At 44.6% G+C, this 19061-nt stretch overlaps 5 protein-coding genes across 8 annotated transcripts in view; 2 read left to right on the forward strand and 3 right to left on the reverse strand.

The window, feature by feature from the left end:
- The window catches only part of LOC105275026 (aromatic-L-amino-acid decarboxylase), a 10277-nt gene extending 6042 nt beyond the window's left edge, over positions 1-4235 (forward strand). For both annotated transcript variants that reach the window (XM_011331623.3, XM_011331624.3), the window contains exon 14: positions 1489-4235. In XM_011331623.3, coding sequence (XP_011329925.1) covers positions 1489-1627 — 139 coding nt within the window. In that variant the 3' untranslated portion in view covers positions 1628-4235. The remainder of the gene's footprint in view (positions 1-1488) is intronic.
- LOC105275025 (ribonuclease P protein subunit p25-like protein) overlaps positions 1-14503 on the reverse strand; it is a 25868-nt gene extending 11365 nt beyond the window's left edge. The window contains exon 1 of the mRNA XM_011331619.3: positions 14090-14503. The gene's annotated coding sequence lies outside the window, so the exon portion shown is untranslated. The remainder of the gene's footprint in view (positions 1-14089) is intronic.
- On the forward strand, positions 6839-12500 carry LOC105275066 (tyrosine decarboxylase). 2 transcript variants are annotated; one of them, XM_026971882.1, is made up of 4 exons: positions 6839-7166; positions 8131-8352; positions 9357-10807; positions 10968-12500. In XM_026971882.1, exons 1-4 carry the CDS (start codon positions 7077-7079, stop codon positions 10972-10974), a joined length of 1770 nt encoding a protein of 589 aa, XP_026827683.1. In that variant the 5' UTR covers positions 6839-7076; the 3' UTR covers positions 10975-12500. The 2 variants fall into 2 exon arrangements, with proteins under 2 accessions (XP_026827683.1, XP_026827684.1); XM_026971883.1 differs by having other exon boundaries at positions 6839-7038.
- Positions 12748-14076, reverse strand: LOC105275027 (peptidyl-prolyl cis-trans isomerase H). The gene has a single exon (XM_011331625.3). It carries the CDS (start codon positions 13530-13532, stop codon positions 12978-12980), a length of 555 nt encoding a protein of 184 aa, XP_011329927.1. The 5' UTR covers positions 13533-14076; the 3' UTR covers positions 12748-12977.
- Positions 14504-14601: 98 nt separating the features above from the next.
- On the reverse strand, positions 14602-18983 carry LOC105275064 (zinc finger protein 420). 2 transcript variants are annotated; one of them, XM_026971879.1, is made up of 2 exons: positions 18610-18885; positions 14602-18547 (listed from the first exon to the last, which is right to left on the reverse strand). In XM_026971879.1, exons 1-2 carry the CDS (start codon positions 18766-18768, stop codon positions 16112-16114), a joined length of 2595 nt encoding a protein of 864 aa, XP_026827680.1. In that variant the 5' UTR covers positions 18769-18885; the 3' UTR covers positions 14602-16111. The 2 variants fall into 2 exon arrangements, with proteins under 2 accessions (XP_026827680.1, XP_026827679.1); XM_026971878.1 differs by having other exon boundaries at positions 14605-18983.
- Between the last annotated feature and the right edge of the window lie 78 nt (positions 18984-19061).

Here is a 19061-nt window from a genome sequence, read left to right on the forward strand (position 1 = left end):
GCATCACTTTCTTCGGATGCAAATCCGCTTTGGCAACCGATTGTGACGACTCACCCGGACCGCACCATGACCGCTTGCGTCGAATGTTGTTATATACCACCCATTTTTCATCTCCCGTGACCACCCGTTTGAGAAAGGCCTCCAGCGAGTTCCATTTCAGCAGGGATTCACAGATCATGACGCGGTCCAAAATGTTCTTTTCGGTGAGCTCGTGAGGGACCGAAACATCTGCTTTTTCGACATCCCAAGCCGTTTTAATCGCTGCGCAACCGTTGTATGGGCGATGTCGAAGCGCTCCGCGATCTCCCGCGTCGTCAGGTGTCGGTCTGCTTTGATTGCGGCCACGATTTGGTCGTCGTCGGTGGTGGATGGACGACCGGAGCGAGCAGCATCGGAGACGTTCACATCTCCGGAACGAAAGCGCGCAAACCAACGCTGACAAGTGTCAGCGCTTATGGCCGAGTCCCCGTACACGCCGCATATCTCACGTTGTGCGTCCGTCGCTTTTACTCCTTTGCGGAAGAAAAATAGCAAAATGTGCCGAAAACGCACCTTTTGATCCTTCATTTTCAATGAATAGCGCGTACACACAACACGTCAAAACTCAACAAAGACTCTGGCGAAATGTCAAGCGTTGTCTAATCTGTCACGGAGTACGCGGCAATCCGCGGTTCAGGCGATGCATGCTATCTTTTTCAATGGACAAACGCTATCTGTCGAGAAAACCGCAGAACTTAATGAACAACCTAATACATTACAATCATTTATATTTTTAAACTCTCTGGGGTAACTTGATAGTATTCCGAAGCAATTTCAGTTTTGCAGAATACGTGTGAGTTTGATCGATGAAAAATTTTTGAAGAGTATGCCATGACATTCCTTGACTGTTAATTGTTAAATAGATTTACGATGTAAACATCGTGATTCGCTCTTTACAATTGAAAAATTTCGTCGCACCGATCCAACTCCGCGTGCTCGGAACGCACTATCGTGCCATGCATGGCGACGCAATACCATATGTAATACTCCAAACTTCCGATGTCGATATCACAGTTGCTACCATTATGCATAGGAACAAATAGTGCACTCCCTTCTCCTTATCGTTGCCGTCATACCGGCCACCATCATAATGACACGTTCGATTCCATTGAGAATACGAGTCCACCCCTGAACTAGGATCAAAATACATCCATATCTGCCCTTCGCGTTCAATCTACTTTTATTTGTGTCTTTCACTTTCTTTTCGTAGATTTGAATTGATAGCTATCGATCCATTCCACGTTGCATGTCGTGCATATTCTTGGACATTTAGTATAAAAAATGGTCTTACGTTTCTTCTACTTTTTTCTTGTCAATGATATTTTCCGTTGATATTCGCATTGTATTCTTTATTTCGCGTACTTGAGACAACATTTTCGCAGTAAAAAATATACTTCGTTCTACTATGTTTTATATATTATACATACTTTTTTTGCCTCGCTTTTGCAGGTTTCGTCATTTGGACACCATGGTACGTTTAAAGGCCGGCGGTACCGGAAGTCGCCGTGGTAGCAGCAACGGATGCAGCCCGGATCCGTCCCCGTCCGCTTCGCCGTCGCGCGGCAGATCGCCCAACGGCCGGGCGTAATTGCGTTATTCGTATATTGATTATTTCTTTCTTTCGCGCAGTTCTCATAAAAAATCCTCTGAGCGCGTATCCAATGCGGCGGATAAATCTTCGTTCTCCAGTTGTGCTCCAAAAAGGCAGACGAAGAGGAAATCCGTTAGTTACCACTTCACATTGGGGATTCATACTGCCGACAATCTTGACATCCAGAACCCGCTTTAGACGATCTGTCGCTCGAGCCAGAGATGATTCTTTATACTTGTATATCTACCTACGATTATTATTTGTGACATTGTAAATATAATTATGCTGGATTAAGTATTAGTTAAACTAATCCGGTATTGTTAATAATTATGAACATACAAATAATTATAAACTGTAAGAGAATATCAGTTAATTTTTTACATTAGCATTGCAATTTGTCCTGACTACTAAAATATCGCCGATTATTTAATTATGATAATTATATAATTTAATTCTGTACATAATTTTGATTTATTTTACGTACAGAGTCACCTAATTTAACAACAAGCGTAATCCCTGCTTGTTAATTAGCAGGGTCTATGTACTAAATCTAGTCCTCTATATACTGGATATGCGTTAGAGATGCGTTTAGAAGATATTTATAGTATTCTCTCTGCTCTATATCTGTTGCGAATTACGGATCGTCTAAAACGGGCTTAAATGGAGAACAAAGTCTGCGCGGAATTGCTCACCGAGGGATAACCGACCGATGAGATGTCGCCGAAATATCGTCCCGTCGTGTGTGTGTTTAACTCGAGATAAAAAGATTAAATACATTTCAGTCTCAAGCTCAGCATGTCGTTTTTTTCAAAATCCTCGTACCATACGACGTCAAAATTCAGAAGACGAATTCGTACAGCCATGACATTCTTCCATCATTTTTCAGAGAAATTTCCGAGATTTTCCGAGGATTCCTTTTCATGACAGGAAAATAGGAAAGAAAAGAAAAATGCTTTAAGATTAAGAATAATGTAAATCTGTATGGCTTTAAATTAAATAGATCAAGGCATAGGAGAATATGTGTTATAATTAATATTAAAGAAAATAATTATTGGAAGTGTAAAGATAATCCTGATAATATTAAGATAATTCAGAATCCGTTGCATCGTTGCTTGTCTGAGGGTGACAACAGGTAGGTCATAAGCGAACGAACTATTATAGCTATGTAAAGAGATGCGAGGGATAGAAAGTTATATATGTGTACGATCAAAAAAGCTAAAGTTACGTAAACATGCAATCTGCCCTGCGATCAATTATTTATGTGTTCTTCTTGTCTGTTTATATAGTCTATTGTACAACGTATTATTAGATAAATCATAAAGCTTGTTTCTCGGACCCAAGAATAATTTAATACAAATGCAAATACAGAACACGTCGCAAATTGTTACTTTCGATTGAATTATCCTTGTTAACGCTCCAAGATCAATTTTATACCATTTATACCAAAGTAATCTTTAGTGGTCTTTATAATAATAAGATGACTAAATTTATAAAATTCAATCTTACTTCAATAATATTAATCTGAAGCTTTTCATCTTAATTGAAAGAAGAAAAGCCCGATATGTTTTTGGAAACCGCTTATAAAACTAGCTTATTATCAACCTCTTTTGTTGGAAAAAAAGGGATTCCAAAAGAAAGCAAGATATGAGTTTCTGCAGGCAAATCTGCAGAATCTCTCCGCTGTGTATTCTCCAGTTTAGGACTTGCTAATTTCGTCAGGATCGTTGTAATGTGAGGGACACGCGCAAAAAGCACGGCTGCCGATCACAGCGCGGACTCGATTTTAATTACTTCTCACGCGTTCGTGAACACCGAAGCTCTACCGGGATCATACAAGGGGGACGGGGATCCAATTCAAAAAACGGTGGACGCGAGTAGACCATGCGTGAAGGTGGCGGCGAGAGAACGAGTAGTGATCGGCTCGTGTGTGTGTGTATGTGTGTGTACATATGTGTGTTACGAAGATTGAGCGGTGACCTGTCACCGCTTCCACGGGGTGTGTTGTAAATGTAGGTGAAGAGTAAATGTCTATTTATAAAACGGTGGGGCACGGGAGGCGCGAAGAGGACAGAGGGTTCTTGGTGGGGAAAGATCTACCCCCGTACGCGAGGAGGGTTATATGGGGCGCTTATTCAAATGGGGATCCTACAGCCTACAGCAACACCACCCAGCCATTGATGCTGGTTTACAGGCACCGGCTTTCGAATTTTTGCATTGTATCCGCATGGTCGATTGTCAGGAAACGTCATGTTAGGGAAAAGAATCGATCCTGCGTGGAGTACAATGGAAGGAAACGCAGCACGAACATCGGCGAACAAGGTCGTTTCGATTCCGATAATCCTAGTCGGTAGTAAAAATACGTATGGAATCCATTACAAATGCGTGAGATTTGTGCGAAAAGCGAGCTGGCTCCTTTCTTCTTGTACGAACGATTAAACTGCGAATTTAATTGATAGTAGAAATACGCGAATGGGAAATTTAATTGTTTTCGTAGCGATGAAATGATGCTCTTGGAGAGAGCTTTGTTCAAGAAGCATCCTTGTGTACAATGATACCATATATGTGTCGATAATATATCATTAATAAAGACTTTCCTTTCACTTGACGAATCTGGCAAAATTTATTTGTTCTTAGGTACACAACCAAGTTTCGACCAAGTGTCTGGTCCTTATCATTCACTGTTTGTACAATCTCGGTTGCACATAAAATTATTGGTAATTATTTAGTTTAACGGAGCAACCTCGGATGACCTTGACCTTGACATATATTATAGAGGTCACCCTCCTGAGTGACCTTCAAAAGATTTTAGCCGTCGCTCATTGTTTATTAAAAAGTTATTAACAAAAGAAGTTTAATGATTTTGCACGAATTTTCACCTGTCCACGCGAAGCAAGGACTTGAGTTTGACATATATTACAAAAGTCACCTTCCCGAATAACCCGCACTAGGTTTCACCCGTCGCTCGTTGTTTGTTAAAAAGTTATTAACAAAAAAGTTTAATGAATAGAGCATAATTTTACGATATCATATACGTTTACGAAAGAGTATATTTGATGGAATTTTAGCTTTAAATCAGAAATAGGTTTGGGTTAGGTTATATTTTTCGAAACTGGAGCCCCGGACACATACGCTCGTTTTCAGCCCGCTTCGCGGGAGGGCGGGGGGAGGGGCGAAGCCCCTCCCCCCCGCCGGAGCCGGTACTACAGATTTTGATCACCTGGTACACGGTACGGATTCTGGCGAAGCCCCTTCCCCCCGCCCTCCCGCGAAGCGGGCTGAAAAACGAGCATATATGTGTCCGGGCTCCAGTTTCTGAAAATATAACCTAACCTAACCTAACCAGGTTAGATTAGATTAGGTTAGGTTAAATCACTTTCCTTCCTTCGTTCATATTCGTCGTTTATGTCTTTCAATATTCAAAATAACTACTATATTTTCGAAACTTCTTTTGTTAATAACTTTTTAATAAACAATGAGCGACGGCTAAAACCTTTTGAAGGTCACTCAGGAGGGTGACCGTGACAACATATGTCAAGGTCAAGGTCATTCGAGGTTACTCCGTTAATCTAAATAATTACCAAATTATTTACTGAAGTGCAAGATCAATTCTACGCGACAGAGAAAGTGTTTCACATTCCATCTGCAATCGTAGTTTATCTAATATTTTTGCAAATACAATTTCGCAGATCAAAAATTCGGCAGAACAATTCTTCGCTCGAACAAACAAGACGGCGAGTTTCAGTTCTCAAGTGTAAACGATAATTCTGTCCTAGAAGCACATGATTTACCTTTATTACAGTTCAAAGTAGATAACGTAGCCGCTATATCGTTTTTCAGCAGAGGACATTTTGCCATCACGCATAAGAATTCAAGATAAGGATTTACGAAATACTATTGCGTCATGGAATATTGAAATAATTGCAATATCATTACACTTGCAATTTTAAGGCAACTGTAATTGAAGGCCTCGATGAATTAGCAATTCAGAGCGATCACGTGATCGGTAAAACTTCGAGCCGCCTTGCACCGAGTGCACCAGTCCATTTTTCAATGTTATGTGCGCACAATATTTACAACGAAAGTGCAACATGGTGACGCATGATTGTGCCAGCGCCTTGAAGCGTATTCGAGATTCACCTGCGCGAGGTATGAGTATGTTTTATTTTTAGATAACATGTATATAAGCTATTGTTATCGATGCGCGAAAAGCGTATTTTCAGAAATAATGATCGCGTTATCAGGAAATAATCAGAAATTGTTATCAGGATGCAATTTGCAAGACGCGAGGCCGGCATGTGGGTCGCCCGGCGACAGGCTGAACAATCGTTAACGTCAAATATTATTATTACCGAGGAAAAAATTGATTCGTTTCCACGTATACGTATACGTCGATCCTATCACAGCGTGCCGAGGTAAACGGAGACGTTAAAACGTGCCATAAATTTTGGAGGTATGTATTATGAGAGAAATTAATGACAAAGATAATAGACTGGAGTGTGTATTAAGTTCTAGTTTATCAAAAGAAAAAAACGAAAGGACCAGTTTTAACCGATATCGGCATTTTTAATTGCAGATAGACAGTTGAAAAGAGGAAAGAAAACCATTGCGACCTGATATCTGACGCAGATATGACGACTGCAGCGTCTCCGTTTCGGAATAAAGGAAGAATCGATAAAAATTATGGTGTAACGTTATCACAGATCTTACAAGTATATTGCAACGAGCGGCGGCTATAATTGTCGTATTTACATCTGGCTCAACACATTTATCCATTCTAGTTTCCCACAGACGTGCGGTAATAATTTGCAGACAGAAAAATAAGACGATACATTCAGAATGTATTGCCCCGTTTGTATTCCTTTGTCATTATTATTAATAAATACGAAATTACATTTCTTGAAAAAGAAATAAAAAAATCAAGTATTTTCTCAAAATCGTCAAAATAAGACACTAGTTCAATTCAACACATTAGAGCTCTTCCAAAATATAACTTAACAAAGAAATTCTAATTAAATTACTGCGATCAAGAATTACCCGATTCAGAATACATTACCGAAAGATTGGGAGATCATTTATCTTTCATAATTGATTTTTATTTGGAGAAATAAATTTTATTGCGCTTAACTCTCTTTTCACTCACTCTCTTTCTCTCTCTCCACCTTAATTTTATCTGCGTGATAGCAGGGGCGTACGGAGCAGAGAGGCGCATAAAACTGACCGGCGCTTCGACAGGTGCTACTAGTCTCTCGTCTGACGTGGCTCGAGGCAAATGTTCGATACGTGCGGGGAAAAATCGCGCGGCACTCGAGTTACGAAAACGGATACACACAAGGAAACGTTTGCGTGACTGAGGAAGCCGATCTTCCGCCAAAGTGGAGCGATTTTTCGAACGGTAGCGGAAACGAGATGTGAGTGTACCGATGGACTTGCACACTGGAACTCTTCAATGTCGTCGTTCGGCACTCATCGCCTCTTACCTCTCTTAAAAGTTGCGACTCTGTCTCACAATTGCGCTTTAATTCACATTCTCATTTGCGTAAGAAAATTTCGTACAAAGAATTAATTTTTCGTTAAAGTATAGCAATTTTACGAATAGTAGGAGAAAGGAATTGTGAGCGTATTGGTATAATAGATGAAATGCTCATCGCTTTACCTCCTCGATCCCTTAACATTCGCGTCTAAAATTCCGTATTTCTTTATATCACGTAAGGGAAGTCCATTAAGTTAAGTTTACTAATCAGAAATTATAAATTAATAGCTGTAGAGGTAAAACCACCGCAAAACTACAAGTTGCATGACTGAATACATACTTTTGCGAGGATCGTAAAACTTTCGTTCTTGAGAATAATAATTTTTCATCGAGCATCATCGACATTCACACACGAGCAATTCGAAAACCATTGTGAGAAAATAAATCGCTCGTACATAGACGTTTACACACGTCAATGTGCTCTGTCGACTCGATTGATTCTTTTCGCGAGGGAATAAAAACCCTTCGTACGTACGAGACCTATAAACGAGCAAACAAAAGCATTGCCAGCGAGAAGACTGTAAAATACGATGCAACTGTCGAAACGGTGCATCGTCACCTGGTCGAGAGAGAGAGATCTCACGTTTCATAATTCTGACATAACTCGCGCGCAATTAATTTAACGCGCGATCATCCCACGAGTTGCTTGTACAGCTATTTTCGCGGATTATTATTAGACGGCGCTCACCGTGGTCATGTTTTCTTCCGCTCGAGGGAATTAACGCGCCAGGAGGAATCCTTGCTCAAGTGCAACGAAACTGATCCTTTTCTGGAGCAAACATAGGAGAGGATACTGACGCGCGAGAGAGAGGCGCTTTAACGCGCCGATAGCAAACATTTAAAAAAAGTCACGATCGCACGCGGGGACGTACTTACACGCGTGCGATCGTGCCTAATCAGGCGGGCGTCCGGCTCCACTCCGCTCCGCTCTGGCTTTGACGCTTCCTCGCGAAAAATCGCTTCGTTTCAGCCAGCGGCATTACGAGGCACCATGAACATCGATGAGTTCCGCGTGCGTGGCAAGGAGATGATCGAGTTCATCTGTGAGTACATCCGCACGCTGGAGGGCAAGAGGGTGACGGCGAACGTCGATCCCGGCTACCTGAGACCGCTGCTACCTAAGGAAGCACCCGTCACGCCGGACTCATGGGACGCCATCATGAGGGACGTCGATGGCAAAATAATGCCCGGAGTGAGTTGCCTGCCGGCGTCTAGCAGGGTTGTCGCGATTATCGATCCCCCCTCTCTCTCTCTCTCTCATTCCGTCGCCATTGATTTCAGCCCCCCTTTTCGATATAAATAATGTTCGCGCACGTGAAAGACAGAAAAAAAGGAAGATGGATAAAAATCGTTCGCTCTGTCGTTTCTTCTCGCGATCATTTAGAAAATTCCGCTGGAGAACGCGGCATTCTTGCGCTAACAGGTCGCGCGCGACGCGAAGGGGAAGGCTCTCCCTCGGGAACTCACCCTTACAGGGACTTGAGAAAAAGTTAAGGTCGGCCTGATCGCCGTGACGTAAAAGCATTCGTGATGCAACGCGTATTACGTAAACTTTTTATATGAGTACGATATGAAGTGTTTTCTAACGAACCGATGCCACCTCGAGAATACTTCCTCAAAATCCATGGTATATAAAAAAATAACAATTAATCATCGCAAAGATGAAACTTGTTGAATTCGTTGCTAAAGTTCCTGCTTTGGTGGACAATATCGATTTAGCGGACAAACTCGAGATTAACGTGATATTCAGAAAAAGGCGAGAAGCAATCTCTCGTGGATCCGGTCACGCGAATAGTAAACGTAATGGAAAATAATTTAATAATTAATAATTTCTGAAAAATAATTTCCGGCCGACGCGTGCGTACGTCACGAGTCGGGTAATCAGTCGATTGAAAACTTGAAGGACATCAACCACGTCACGACGTTCTGATCTCCGTTTCCGAGATAGTGCCCCCCCCCCCCCCCGAGAAAACTGCGCGTGGCGGCGGATGGACTTTTTCCACACGCGTCGGCGAAGTTCGTTCCTTGATGCAGCGTTATCGCGTCGTGACAATGAAGCTGCCGCTGTCAACCGGCATTCCCGCGGCCGCTCGTTCCGTTCTTCCCCCCGCGCAGATAAATCAATTTCACTGGCTAAAAGTAGGTTACACCCGACGCGCTTGTACAGCCGAGACAATGCGGATCCTCCTCTTGCAGATCACCCACTGGCAGCATCCGCGATTCCACGCCTACTTCCCGTCCGGCAACTCGTTCCCCTCGATCCTGGGTGACCTGTTGTCGGACGCGATCGGCTGCATCGGCTTCTCGTGGGCGGCCAGCCCGGCCTGCACCGAGCTCGAGACCATCGTGCTCGATTGGTACGCGAAAGCGATCGACCTGCCGACCGAGTTCCTGTCGGAGCAGAAGAGCGGCGGCGGCGTGATACAAGGCTCGGCGTCCGAATGTATCCTGGTGACGATGCTGGCCGCGCGCACCCAGGCGATCAAAATGCTGAAGGAGCAGGAGCCAAAAATGGAGGACTCGGCGTTCCTGCCGCGGTTGGTGGCCTACTGCTCCACGGAGTCGCACTCGTGCGTGGAGAAGGCAGCGATGATCAGCCTGGTGAAGCTGCGGGTACTCGAACCGGACGAGAAGGCTTCCTTACGCGGCAAGCGTCTCGAAATGGCCATCAAGGAGGACGTGGCGAACGGCCTGGTACCGTTCTACGTGTCCACCACGCTGGGCACCACCGGTTCCTGCGCCTTCGACAACCTCGTGGAGATTGGGCCAGTGTGCAAGCTGTACCCGAACATCTGGCTGCACGTAGACGGCGCATACGCCGGCAATGCGTTCATCTGTCCCGAGATGCGGCCGTTCATGGCCGGCATCGAGCACGCCGACTCCTTCAACACGAATCCCAACAAGTGGCTGCTGGTGAACTTCGACTGCTCCTGCCTGTGGGTGCGCAACAGGATGAAACTGACGTCCGCGTTGGTGGTGGATCCCCTCTATCTTCAGCACGCTCGCTCGGGGGAGTCGATCGACTACCGTCACTGGGGTATTCCACTCAGCAGGCGGTTCCGCGCGCTCAAGCTCTGGTTCGTCATGCGGTTGTACGGTATCAGCGGCCTGCAGAAGTACATTCGGAATCACATAAGGCTGGCGAAGCGGTTCGAGGCGCTCATGAAGAAGGACAGGCGTTTCGAGATCCTGAACGACGTGCGGGTTGGCCTGGTATGCTTCCGGCTGAAGGAGAGCGACGAGATGAATCAGGAGCTGTTGGCCAACATCAATGCGTCCGGCAGGATACACATGATACCAGCTCGCGTGATGGGCAAGTACATCCTGCGCTTCTGCGTGACGAAGGAGGACGCGACCGAGGACGACATCGACTACGCCGTCAGCGTGGTCGAGGAGCACGCCACGGAGGTGATGCTGGCGCACTACGAGGGCACGGAGGACGAGTACAGGGCGAAGGGACCGAAAAGCCCGGCTGCTCTGGACAAGAAGCTCGTGCGGAAGTTCAGCTTCACCAGAAGCGTCACCAGGGACGCTTACAAGAGATCTATCTCGAAATCCAGCCTGCACGATGGCGCGACGCCCATCATGGTCGTCGACGATAACTCGCAGGTCGATGCCATTGACGATGATCGTTTCTGCAATAGCAGGTATTCCATTTTCTTGATAGCACTCTTTTCGCGTCTCTTCTTTTTGTTTTAAATATTCATTTTCCTTGGATTCAAAAGTCTTGTTAATTGTCCCTTCACTATCATAAGCTTGATAAGGGTCGATCGACTGATATTTTTTATCAACGGGATATTTTTTCAGATCGTGACGATATCGATGACGGTCCCCGGCGCCGCCTCGGGACGACGTAGGCGACAATAAAAAGGGCCCTCGCTATACGGCCGTGTGATGCGGTACTCCGACGGTCCATCGTCGCCGATTTACTGTTTCCCGAGGTCGCGTCTGTTGATAAGGACCAATTATCGCTGATAACACCTAAGTCTTCAGGCAAATTATTCGTTTGCGACTAAGCTCATCGGATGCCATCCAAGACGATCGTTCGATCATGGACAATGGATCGGCCGTACATTTCCTTGAGCACGAGTGATTCTTCGTGGCGGCAGATTATCAATGATGCGATATTGAGCCGAGTTTTGCGATAGAGCGTGAGATTTTTAAGCCCAATTTAGACGATCTTTAACTCGCGACAGAATTCCATTTAAAAAGTAGACGTAAAACGATTTGTAATTTAATTACAAGCTCTGAACGCCCCACGCGAACGGCTGCGTTAACGTTATAATGTTGTAATTATAGTTCAAAAATATTCGATTTGAATATTCGACATTGTAGGGTGTCAGATTTTTGTTAAAATTATTTATACAATCCTGTCGCACGCACAAATTCTGTCCCAAGTTACGGATAGTCTAAAGTGGGTTTTAAAGGCGACTGCGCGCATAGTTACCGTAGTCGTGATTTATTTTGGTATATAAATATATATACGCATGTGTATAGACGGATAGAGAGATGAATCGATGTAAATATGTAATACATAATAATGACTGCCGACGTACGCACGGATTCTAATAGTTTTATATAAAACGCTAGTGAGTAATTAAAGTGTATCGATCTCAATAGATTTACGCGTGGGTTAACAGCAAATGACTGTGCTGATCCTAGTTATATATCGGGTGCATTTTTTCTCGCAGATACTATTATAGAAATTATGAAGAAAAATGCGTTGCATGACGCAAATTTGTAATTTTTATTTTAGTTAGAAAAAAAAGGTAATCACAACAACAGCGTACTTAGTCTCGTACCGTTAACTAATCAAAAATTAACAAGCTGTATAATAAATAATGTGATATTCAAGCGAGGATCCCTAAAAATAAAGTAAAAACTGTACTAGATTAATTGAGCAGTCGTGTGAATGATATCGGCCGATGAAGAGATAGATTTTGATTTATAAACCATTTGTAAGTAATTCTTGCGATGAAAGGAATTGGTAAAATTATGGGACAACGTTCAGAGAAGAACAAACGTATTTGTAAATTTATATTTAGATTGATAGTTTTAGATCAATAATAAATAAAGTAAATTAATAATTGGAATCTGTTATCGTCGAGGATCGATGCTGACACGAATATGGATATATACATGTACGTTTATCATGTACGCATATGTACATATGCATGTCATGGATAACTTCGACTCATAAAAGTGAATTCCGATTCGTGAAAGCCTTGTTGAAGAAAAACCTGATCACTATTCGCGAACATGATGTATGTAGAATGATGATAACGCATTTATATCGTATGTACAAATGTTACAATAAAATGAAAATTTGACTTCGTAAAAGTTGATTTCCATCACTTGTGGATCTTAGCTAATAAACATAAAAATACTATAGAGACATATTAATTCTTAATAAATTTCTTAATTACTAGTCAAGTGTATGCATTAATGTATTGTGTATGTTAATTATTTTCTATACTGTGCAAAATGTCATTCATTTCTTTTATCAAAGTAATAACAGCCTAAAAAATAAAAATTAAGAATAATTAAATTACTCTAAGATCAGGATATAAAAATCAAAATCAAAGTAGATTCAGAATTACGTATTATAAAATCATTGTATAAAAAGAATACATATATAAAACCAGTAAAAGTACAGAGATAGTAATTTCTTTACATATAACTCTCATACAAATGATGACAGTGTACGCCCATATTACAAAAATTATATTTTTATTGTACTTTTTCCAAGCGAGAGGCACAATTACAATAATGCAAGAACAGCGAGTTTATACAAGTCCGAATAAATAACATCTGCTGTTACATCTGTCCACACTGTGATATCGTCACTGGAATCTTTGGCTTATTGTTCGGTCCAGTAGGTACATTCTCCACTTTCCTCATGACGAGCAGACCATCAATCACCCGACCAAAAACAACATGCTTGCCGTCCAGGAAGTTGCATTTGGCGCATGTGATGAAGAACTGACACCCGTTGGTGTCCTTGCCGCTGTTGGCCATGGACAGCAGCCCAGGTGAGTCATGCTTCAACGTAAAATTCTCGTCCGGGAATGTTCCACCGCTGTAGATGCTCAGTACCCCGGTACCGTCGCCATTAACAAAGTCACCACCCTGTATCATAAAGTCCTTGATCACCCGGTGGAAGATTGCGCCCTTGAAACCCAGCGGCACTCCATCCTTCCTGTATTCACCGGTGCAGAATTGCCTGAAGTTCTCCGACGTCTTCGGGCACACGTCCTCGAACAGTTCAAAGATCATGCGGCCTATCTCCGTGGTGCCCACCGACACGTCGAAGAAGACCACGGGGTTGTTGGGATTCCGCAGCTGAGCTTGAATCTGGTTCCAAGTAGGCATGTTTGTCGATATTTCCTGGCGTATCTGCCGCGATCGTCACTCGCGGAAGCCTCGAGACGCTCAGTTCACTCCGAGATAATTTTACCGGAGGAATATATCTCTTCCAGTTCGTGAAATATCAATTTGGACACGGATAAACACCAACGAGCGGTGTTTTAGGCTAGATTTTAGGTTAGGTGCCTCTTGTAGCTCGGCTGCAGCGTACAACTCGCGCAGAAATCAACGATTAATGCCTACGAGTAAGTATTTAGTAGTAAACTACAAGTTTTGTGTTATACGCACTGTAAATCTCTGCGTAAACGCACTCTTTGACAGTCTCTGAGATACCGCAACCGACGTTGCGCGTACGGCGTACGTCGAGTGATAAAACCTGGAGGTTAGGTCGCCGCCTCGGAAACATTCCTCGCTCATACGTAATTAAAAGGAGTCACTCGTTGGGCGACGAACACGTCGAACGTTACCACGGAATAATTGACAGCATTGCCGAAATTAAATAAAAATTGTACCGAGCGTACTCCGAAAACGTGTCGCAATGGCGCTTCTTTCGATTCACTTACCTCGCTCGTGAGGAGTGCGACGATTTTCGATCTTCAGACGGCGGCACGGGATCTTTCTCCCAGCGTTTCCTCACGTCAACTTGGAGCGAGGAGTACACCCGGGGCTTTCGAATTGACGAGTAAACCGAGACGACGTGATCGCCATTCGCGAAAGGGCTATGCGCGCTCTTATCTCATTTATTACCGGCGAAGCCACGTGCCGCGTGTGTGCGATTCTCGTACCCGGCAAAGAATCACGTCACTTTATCACGAGGAATCTAAAATCCGCAAAAAGGTTGTCCGTTTCAGCGATATTCTTTGCACTTTTCCTCCGCGAAAGCCGCGACTCGTTCAAGTGAATTTAAAAAGCCACGTGACATGTGCAGAGAATGATCGACCAATCACATGAGGAACGCAGCAATATGACATGTGTCATCTTTAGTTGTGATTGGTCAGCTTTCCGTATGCTAAATGTAACTAGACGAACAGAGCGCAAAAATCAAAATCGATCGTTTAGTAATAAAAATTATTTCATACGAAATTATTTATTTTTGTAAATGTAGATGCCTAGTATTACTTTATTTGCATTCTTACACGCATTATATTCTGTTGTATTGTTACATTATATTTGTTCCATGCTTCATATCATTTTCATATCGCTCTGCTGTTTTTAATTATTATTTTTAATCGTTTATATGAATGATATGCAATGAATGAGAACATAAAATGGAATAACATCAAAACACAATGGATGATTTTAAAAAATAAAATATTTCATTTTATTTATTTATTGTACTTCATGTGCTATGATTTCATGTCACTTGGATCGATCCTACTTGAAACTTGACTTGAACATTTGTAACATAAATACAAGCTAAAATTTATACGAAATTATAATACCAGATTATAGAATATGTTAATTTTTTTACGATATGTAGTTGTGTTTTTGGAAATTTTTATGACAGAAATTACTTGTTCTTGAAGCCCCTTATGAGAATTTTCTTAGTCCATAAATGTAAACATAAATTACACTTTTATTATTTATTAATCATCAGGCCCAGAGAGAAGAAGAGATATTTGTGTTAATCTATTAATAATTAAAATTATGAATAAAACTTGAAATTTTATCATTACCAAAAAAGAGAAATTATAACTGTAAATTATAAAATGATAATTATTGCAACTGTAAATCATAAGTCTTTTGTAAAAGGTAATCAATCATTGAAAAAAAATATAAGAATCATTTACGATTATTTTTAATAAAGTATTTAGCACTGCTTGAAGTATTTTGTTTCCGTGTCCAAGATATTCATCAGTAAAAATATAAAAGCAATAAAAAATGTATTTGCTATAAAAAAATATATATATATATAACAATAATCTCTGCATCTCTCTGCATCTCTGCAATAAGTCACTAATCTTAAATAAATTTTTAACAGTGTATGCATTCTAAGAAGATTAGTATGAAACATAAATACGACTGGAATCAAAATTGTTTAAATAAGAGGATACATAGTAACATCATTTGATTGAACAAAACGTTTACATTGCGTTCGCGTTACACCCAACTTAGATACGTAAAACTAAAATATTATGAATTAAGTTTCGTTATGTACGTTATCATTATGTGCATCACTTTTTACTCATTTTAATTCAAGCTCATATATATTGGTGGGATATTAGAATATCTGTATTAAAATCAATGCTTTATTATATATATGTATATATAAAATGAGATTGATTTTAATCATGTACTTATTGCACATAAGCTTGAATCAAAATTTCACACACATACACGTGTACACATATCTTGCATCTTATACATCTTACTCAAGTATAATTCTCTAAAAAATTCTCATTCATTTAGCTTTAAAATATTATTCGCATGCATACGGACAGTGCTATCGCTGAATCCTACGCGATTTAAATCATTGGCAAGCTCAAGGGATTACCGCAATCGTCGTGCGTGTGCATACGGTACCACCTGCGTGTTAACAGCGTGCGGGATATCACAAACGTAACCGAAGGAAGTGGCAGTGACGATTATATGTGAACCTTGATGTGCTCCTTCAGCGTGTTTTTATCCTTGAACATCTCGTCGCAGATCCCGCAGACGAAATCATCGCTGTCGTTCTCGCGTCGATGATAGTGTACAACCTGAATAACGTGGGACGCCTCCTCCTGCATCAAAACGTCCTGCTCGTCCTGAACGTGATCCTCGTGCTCGACCTTGAGAGCCCCCTCGGTTATCACGTCCATGGATATGTCCGCCCCGCTCACCTGCACGATCTGACTGGAGTAATCCTCGTGACTCTGCGGATTCGGTATCGTCAGCACCGGCAGGGATTCGTTCTGCCTCGATATTATGTTCAGGGTGTTGTTCTGCTTGGGGGACTGGATCAGGTGCATCGTAGTCATGTCGCTCCGCCCGATCGCGCCGTCGAGCACCGTGTCGTCTACGGATTCGGTCGCGACGATGCGCGCCGTCGCGTCGTCGCTGATGCTGAGAGGATCCGCGTGATTCTGATCCACCTGTATCACGTGGACGTTCTCATCCTCCTTGCCCTCGACGATGAAACGTATGTTGCCGTGCTTCAGCTCGGATATCGCGATGAAACCTTCGTTGCGCTTCTCCGTGGTGGTCACCACGACGAACGCGTTGTTCTGCCTGTCGTCCATGTCGACGTGCATGTCTTCCGCCTTGTCGGACGTATCCGCGATGGACAGCAGGGCCTCGTCCTCCTCTGCCTTGGAGATCAGGTGCTGCAGGGTACTCGGCTTTATCCGCGGGTCACATGGCACCGACACCTTCGACGACTTCTTCTTCGGCGTCTTCGACTTCGGGGAGGTGTGGTTGTTAGTCTTCGCCTTGGCCTCGGCTATCATCTGGTCCGAGTGCTTGACGATGTGCGCGCAGAGCTCGTCGCGGTCCTGATTCAAGGCGCCGCACAGCGGGCAGGGATACGGCGGCCTGTTCGCTTCCGTTTCGTTCTTCCCCGCGGCGTGCACCCACCGGACGTGCTCCCGCAGCACGACTTTCTGATTGAAAGCCCGCGTGCACAGCGGGCAGACGTGCGGCCGTTCACCCGTGTGGATCCGCTCGTGCTTTCTTAGAGTGCCGCCGTCACGGAACGCCTTCCAGCAGAACCTGCAGCCGTAAGGCCGCTCGCCGGTGTGCGTGCGATTGTGTATCAGGTAGCCCTGACGCGATGAGAACGTCTTCGAGCAGGTGTCGCACTGGAAATGTGCTGGACTGCCGCCGTGCGTCCTACCGTGCTCCCAGAGACCCTGCCGCGACACGAAGCTCTTGCCGCAGTCCGGGCAAGTGAACGGCGAGTCCCCGGGATGCGCCGAGAGTCTGTGCTCGTCCAGCTCGTTCTGCTTCTCGAACTGCGAGCCGCACACCTCGCACGAGTGCGTCTTCTTCCGGTGGATCCACTGGTGGCGAAACATCTTCTGCTTCGTGGCGAATTTCTTCCCGCACTCGGTGCAGGCGTGCTTGCCCCACTTGCTGTTGCTCACGCCCTGCTCCAAGTTGCTCCGCATTATCTTCTTCGTGCAGTTGGCCTGGTGGGTCGCGAGGTGATTCCCGTCCTGGAACTGCTTGTCGCAGTACTCGCACTCGATCGGCATGTTCCAGTTCTTCGACGCGTGGATCTTCTCGTGGGATGCTAGCGCGGTGGCGCGGGAGAAGTTGATCCCGCAGTGCCTGCACGCGTACCGCTTGCCGTCGTCCGCCTGCTCCGCCTCGCCGTAGTTCTGTTGACTCGCCTCGCTGTACGAGATCGTCTCGATCTTGACCGTTCCGTCGGGAGTGTTGAACGAGTTCAACGGTAGACTGTACTGCTGGTTGTTCATGCCTTGGCTGCTCACCGGATTGCCGATCGTCGTTTGTTCAGTATACTCGCTGAACTGCGTCACCTCGCCGTTCGGCATCACCGTGAACTCCTGCAGCGTCTCTATCTGCTCCTGGTGACTCGGCATCGTCGACTGCTCGTTGTTAAAGCCGTACGACGAGGCCGGCCACTGTACCTGACACACGTCGTAGCTCTGTATCGCCTGCGCGGACGAAGTGGACGGCATCTGAGACGCGTCCTGCGACTCCGACGCGTTCTCCGACCACTTCTTGAACGTCTCCTGAACTGGCTGAGCTACACTGTTCTCCTGCGACTGTACAATGGCGCGTCCCGCGACGTACGTGTGTATCTTCATGTGATTAGACAGACTGGAGGGTCGTTGGAACTCGAGGCTGCAAATGGCACACTTGTGCGGCCGCTCGACTTGATGGACCTGCGTCATGTGCGCCTGCAGACTGCTCTTGGAACGAAACAAGTTACCGCACGTTCTACACGCGTGGGGCCGATCTACCTGATGACACACCATGTGGTTGTTTAGGTCGAGCTTCCTCTCAAATTTCTCGCCGCAGGTGGTGCACGATAACTTGGCTGTGCACGCGGACTGATGCTCGCTCAGCTCTTCCTGGGTGAAAAGACGCTTGCAAGTCGGACAACAGAGCTTCTTGTTCTCGAAGGGATACATACCGCCCAGCTGACGCAGCGCCTCCACGGCCATAGACTCGTCGTCGCCCGAGGTGTACTGCTGCTGCTCCTCCTGCTTGATGTACATCGGGTACACCGTCTGGTTGTCGTCCTCCTCGTCCGACGGCTCGGCCACCGTGCCCTGCGACTCGACGACGTCATTAACAACCGCGTTACCTACCGAGACCTCCGTCAGATCCTCCTGGAGAACGCATTCGTCGACGGGCTCGCATATTTCTTCATGCGATATCACGCTTTCCTGTATGGCGTCGTGCACGCCCGCCAGAGGAAACGCCACGTACTGCTCGCTCTCGTGAGCCTCCATCCCACCGGCGGTCACGCTGGGCGCGCAACGTCAGCGAGATCGTACCGTGACGCGTTGCACGGCTCGGGAGAACCTAGTTTCACCTCAAGTTAGGTTATGTCCTCTAGGTTAAGTTGGGTCCTATCATCGC

The sequence above is a fragment of the Ooceraea biroi genome, chromosome 8 (assembly GCF_003672135.1).
Source record: "Ooceraea biroi isolate clonal line C1 chromosome 8, Obir_v5.4, whole genome shotgun sequence".
Lineage (NCBI taxonomy): Eukaryota > Metazoa > Arthropoda > Insecta > Hymenoptera > Formicidae > Ooceraea > Ooceraea biroi.

Coding starts and splice junctions, on each gene's coding strand:
- LOC105275066 (XM_026971882.1), top strand. CDS start 7,077: ATGTCGTCGTTCGGCACTCATCGCCTCTTACCTCTCTTAAAAGTTGCG. Junction 7,167..8,130: donor TAATTCACATTCTCATTTGC/GTAAGAAAATTT, acceptor GCTTCGTTTCAG/CCAGCGGCATTACGAGGCAC. Junction 8,353..9,356: donor ATGGCAAAATAATGCCCGGA/GTGAGTTGCCTG, acceptor CTCCTCTTGCAG/ATCACCCACTGGCAGCATCC.
- LOC105275027 (XM_011331625.3), bottom strand. CDS start 13,532: ATGCCTACTTGGAACCAGATTCAAGCTCAGCTGCGGAATCCCAACAAC.
- LOC105275064 (XM_026971878.1), bottom strand. CDS start 18,931: ATGGAGGCTCACGAGAGCGAGCAGTACGTGGCGTTTCCTCTGGCGGGC.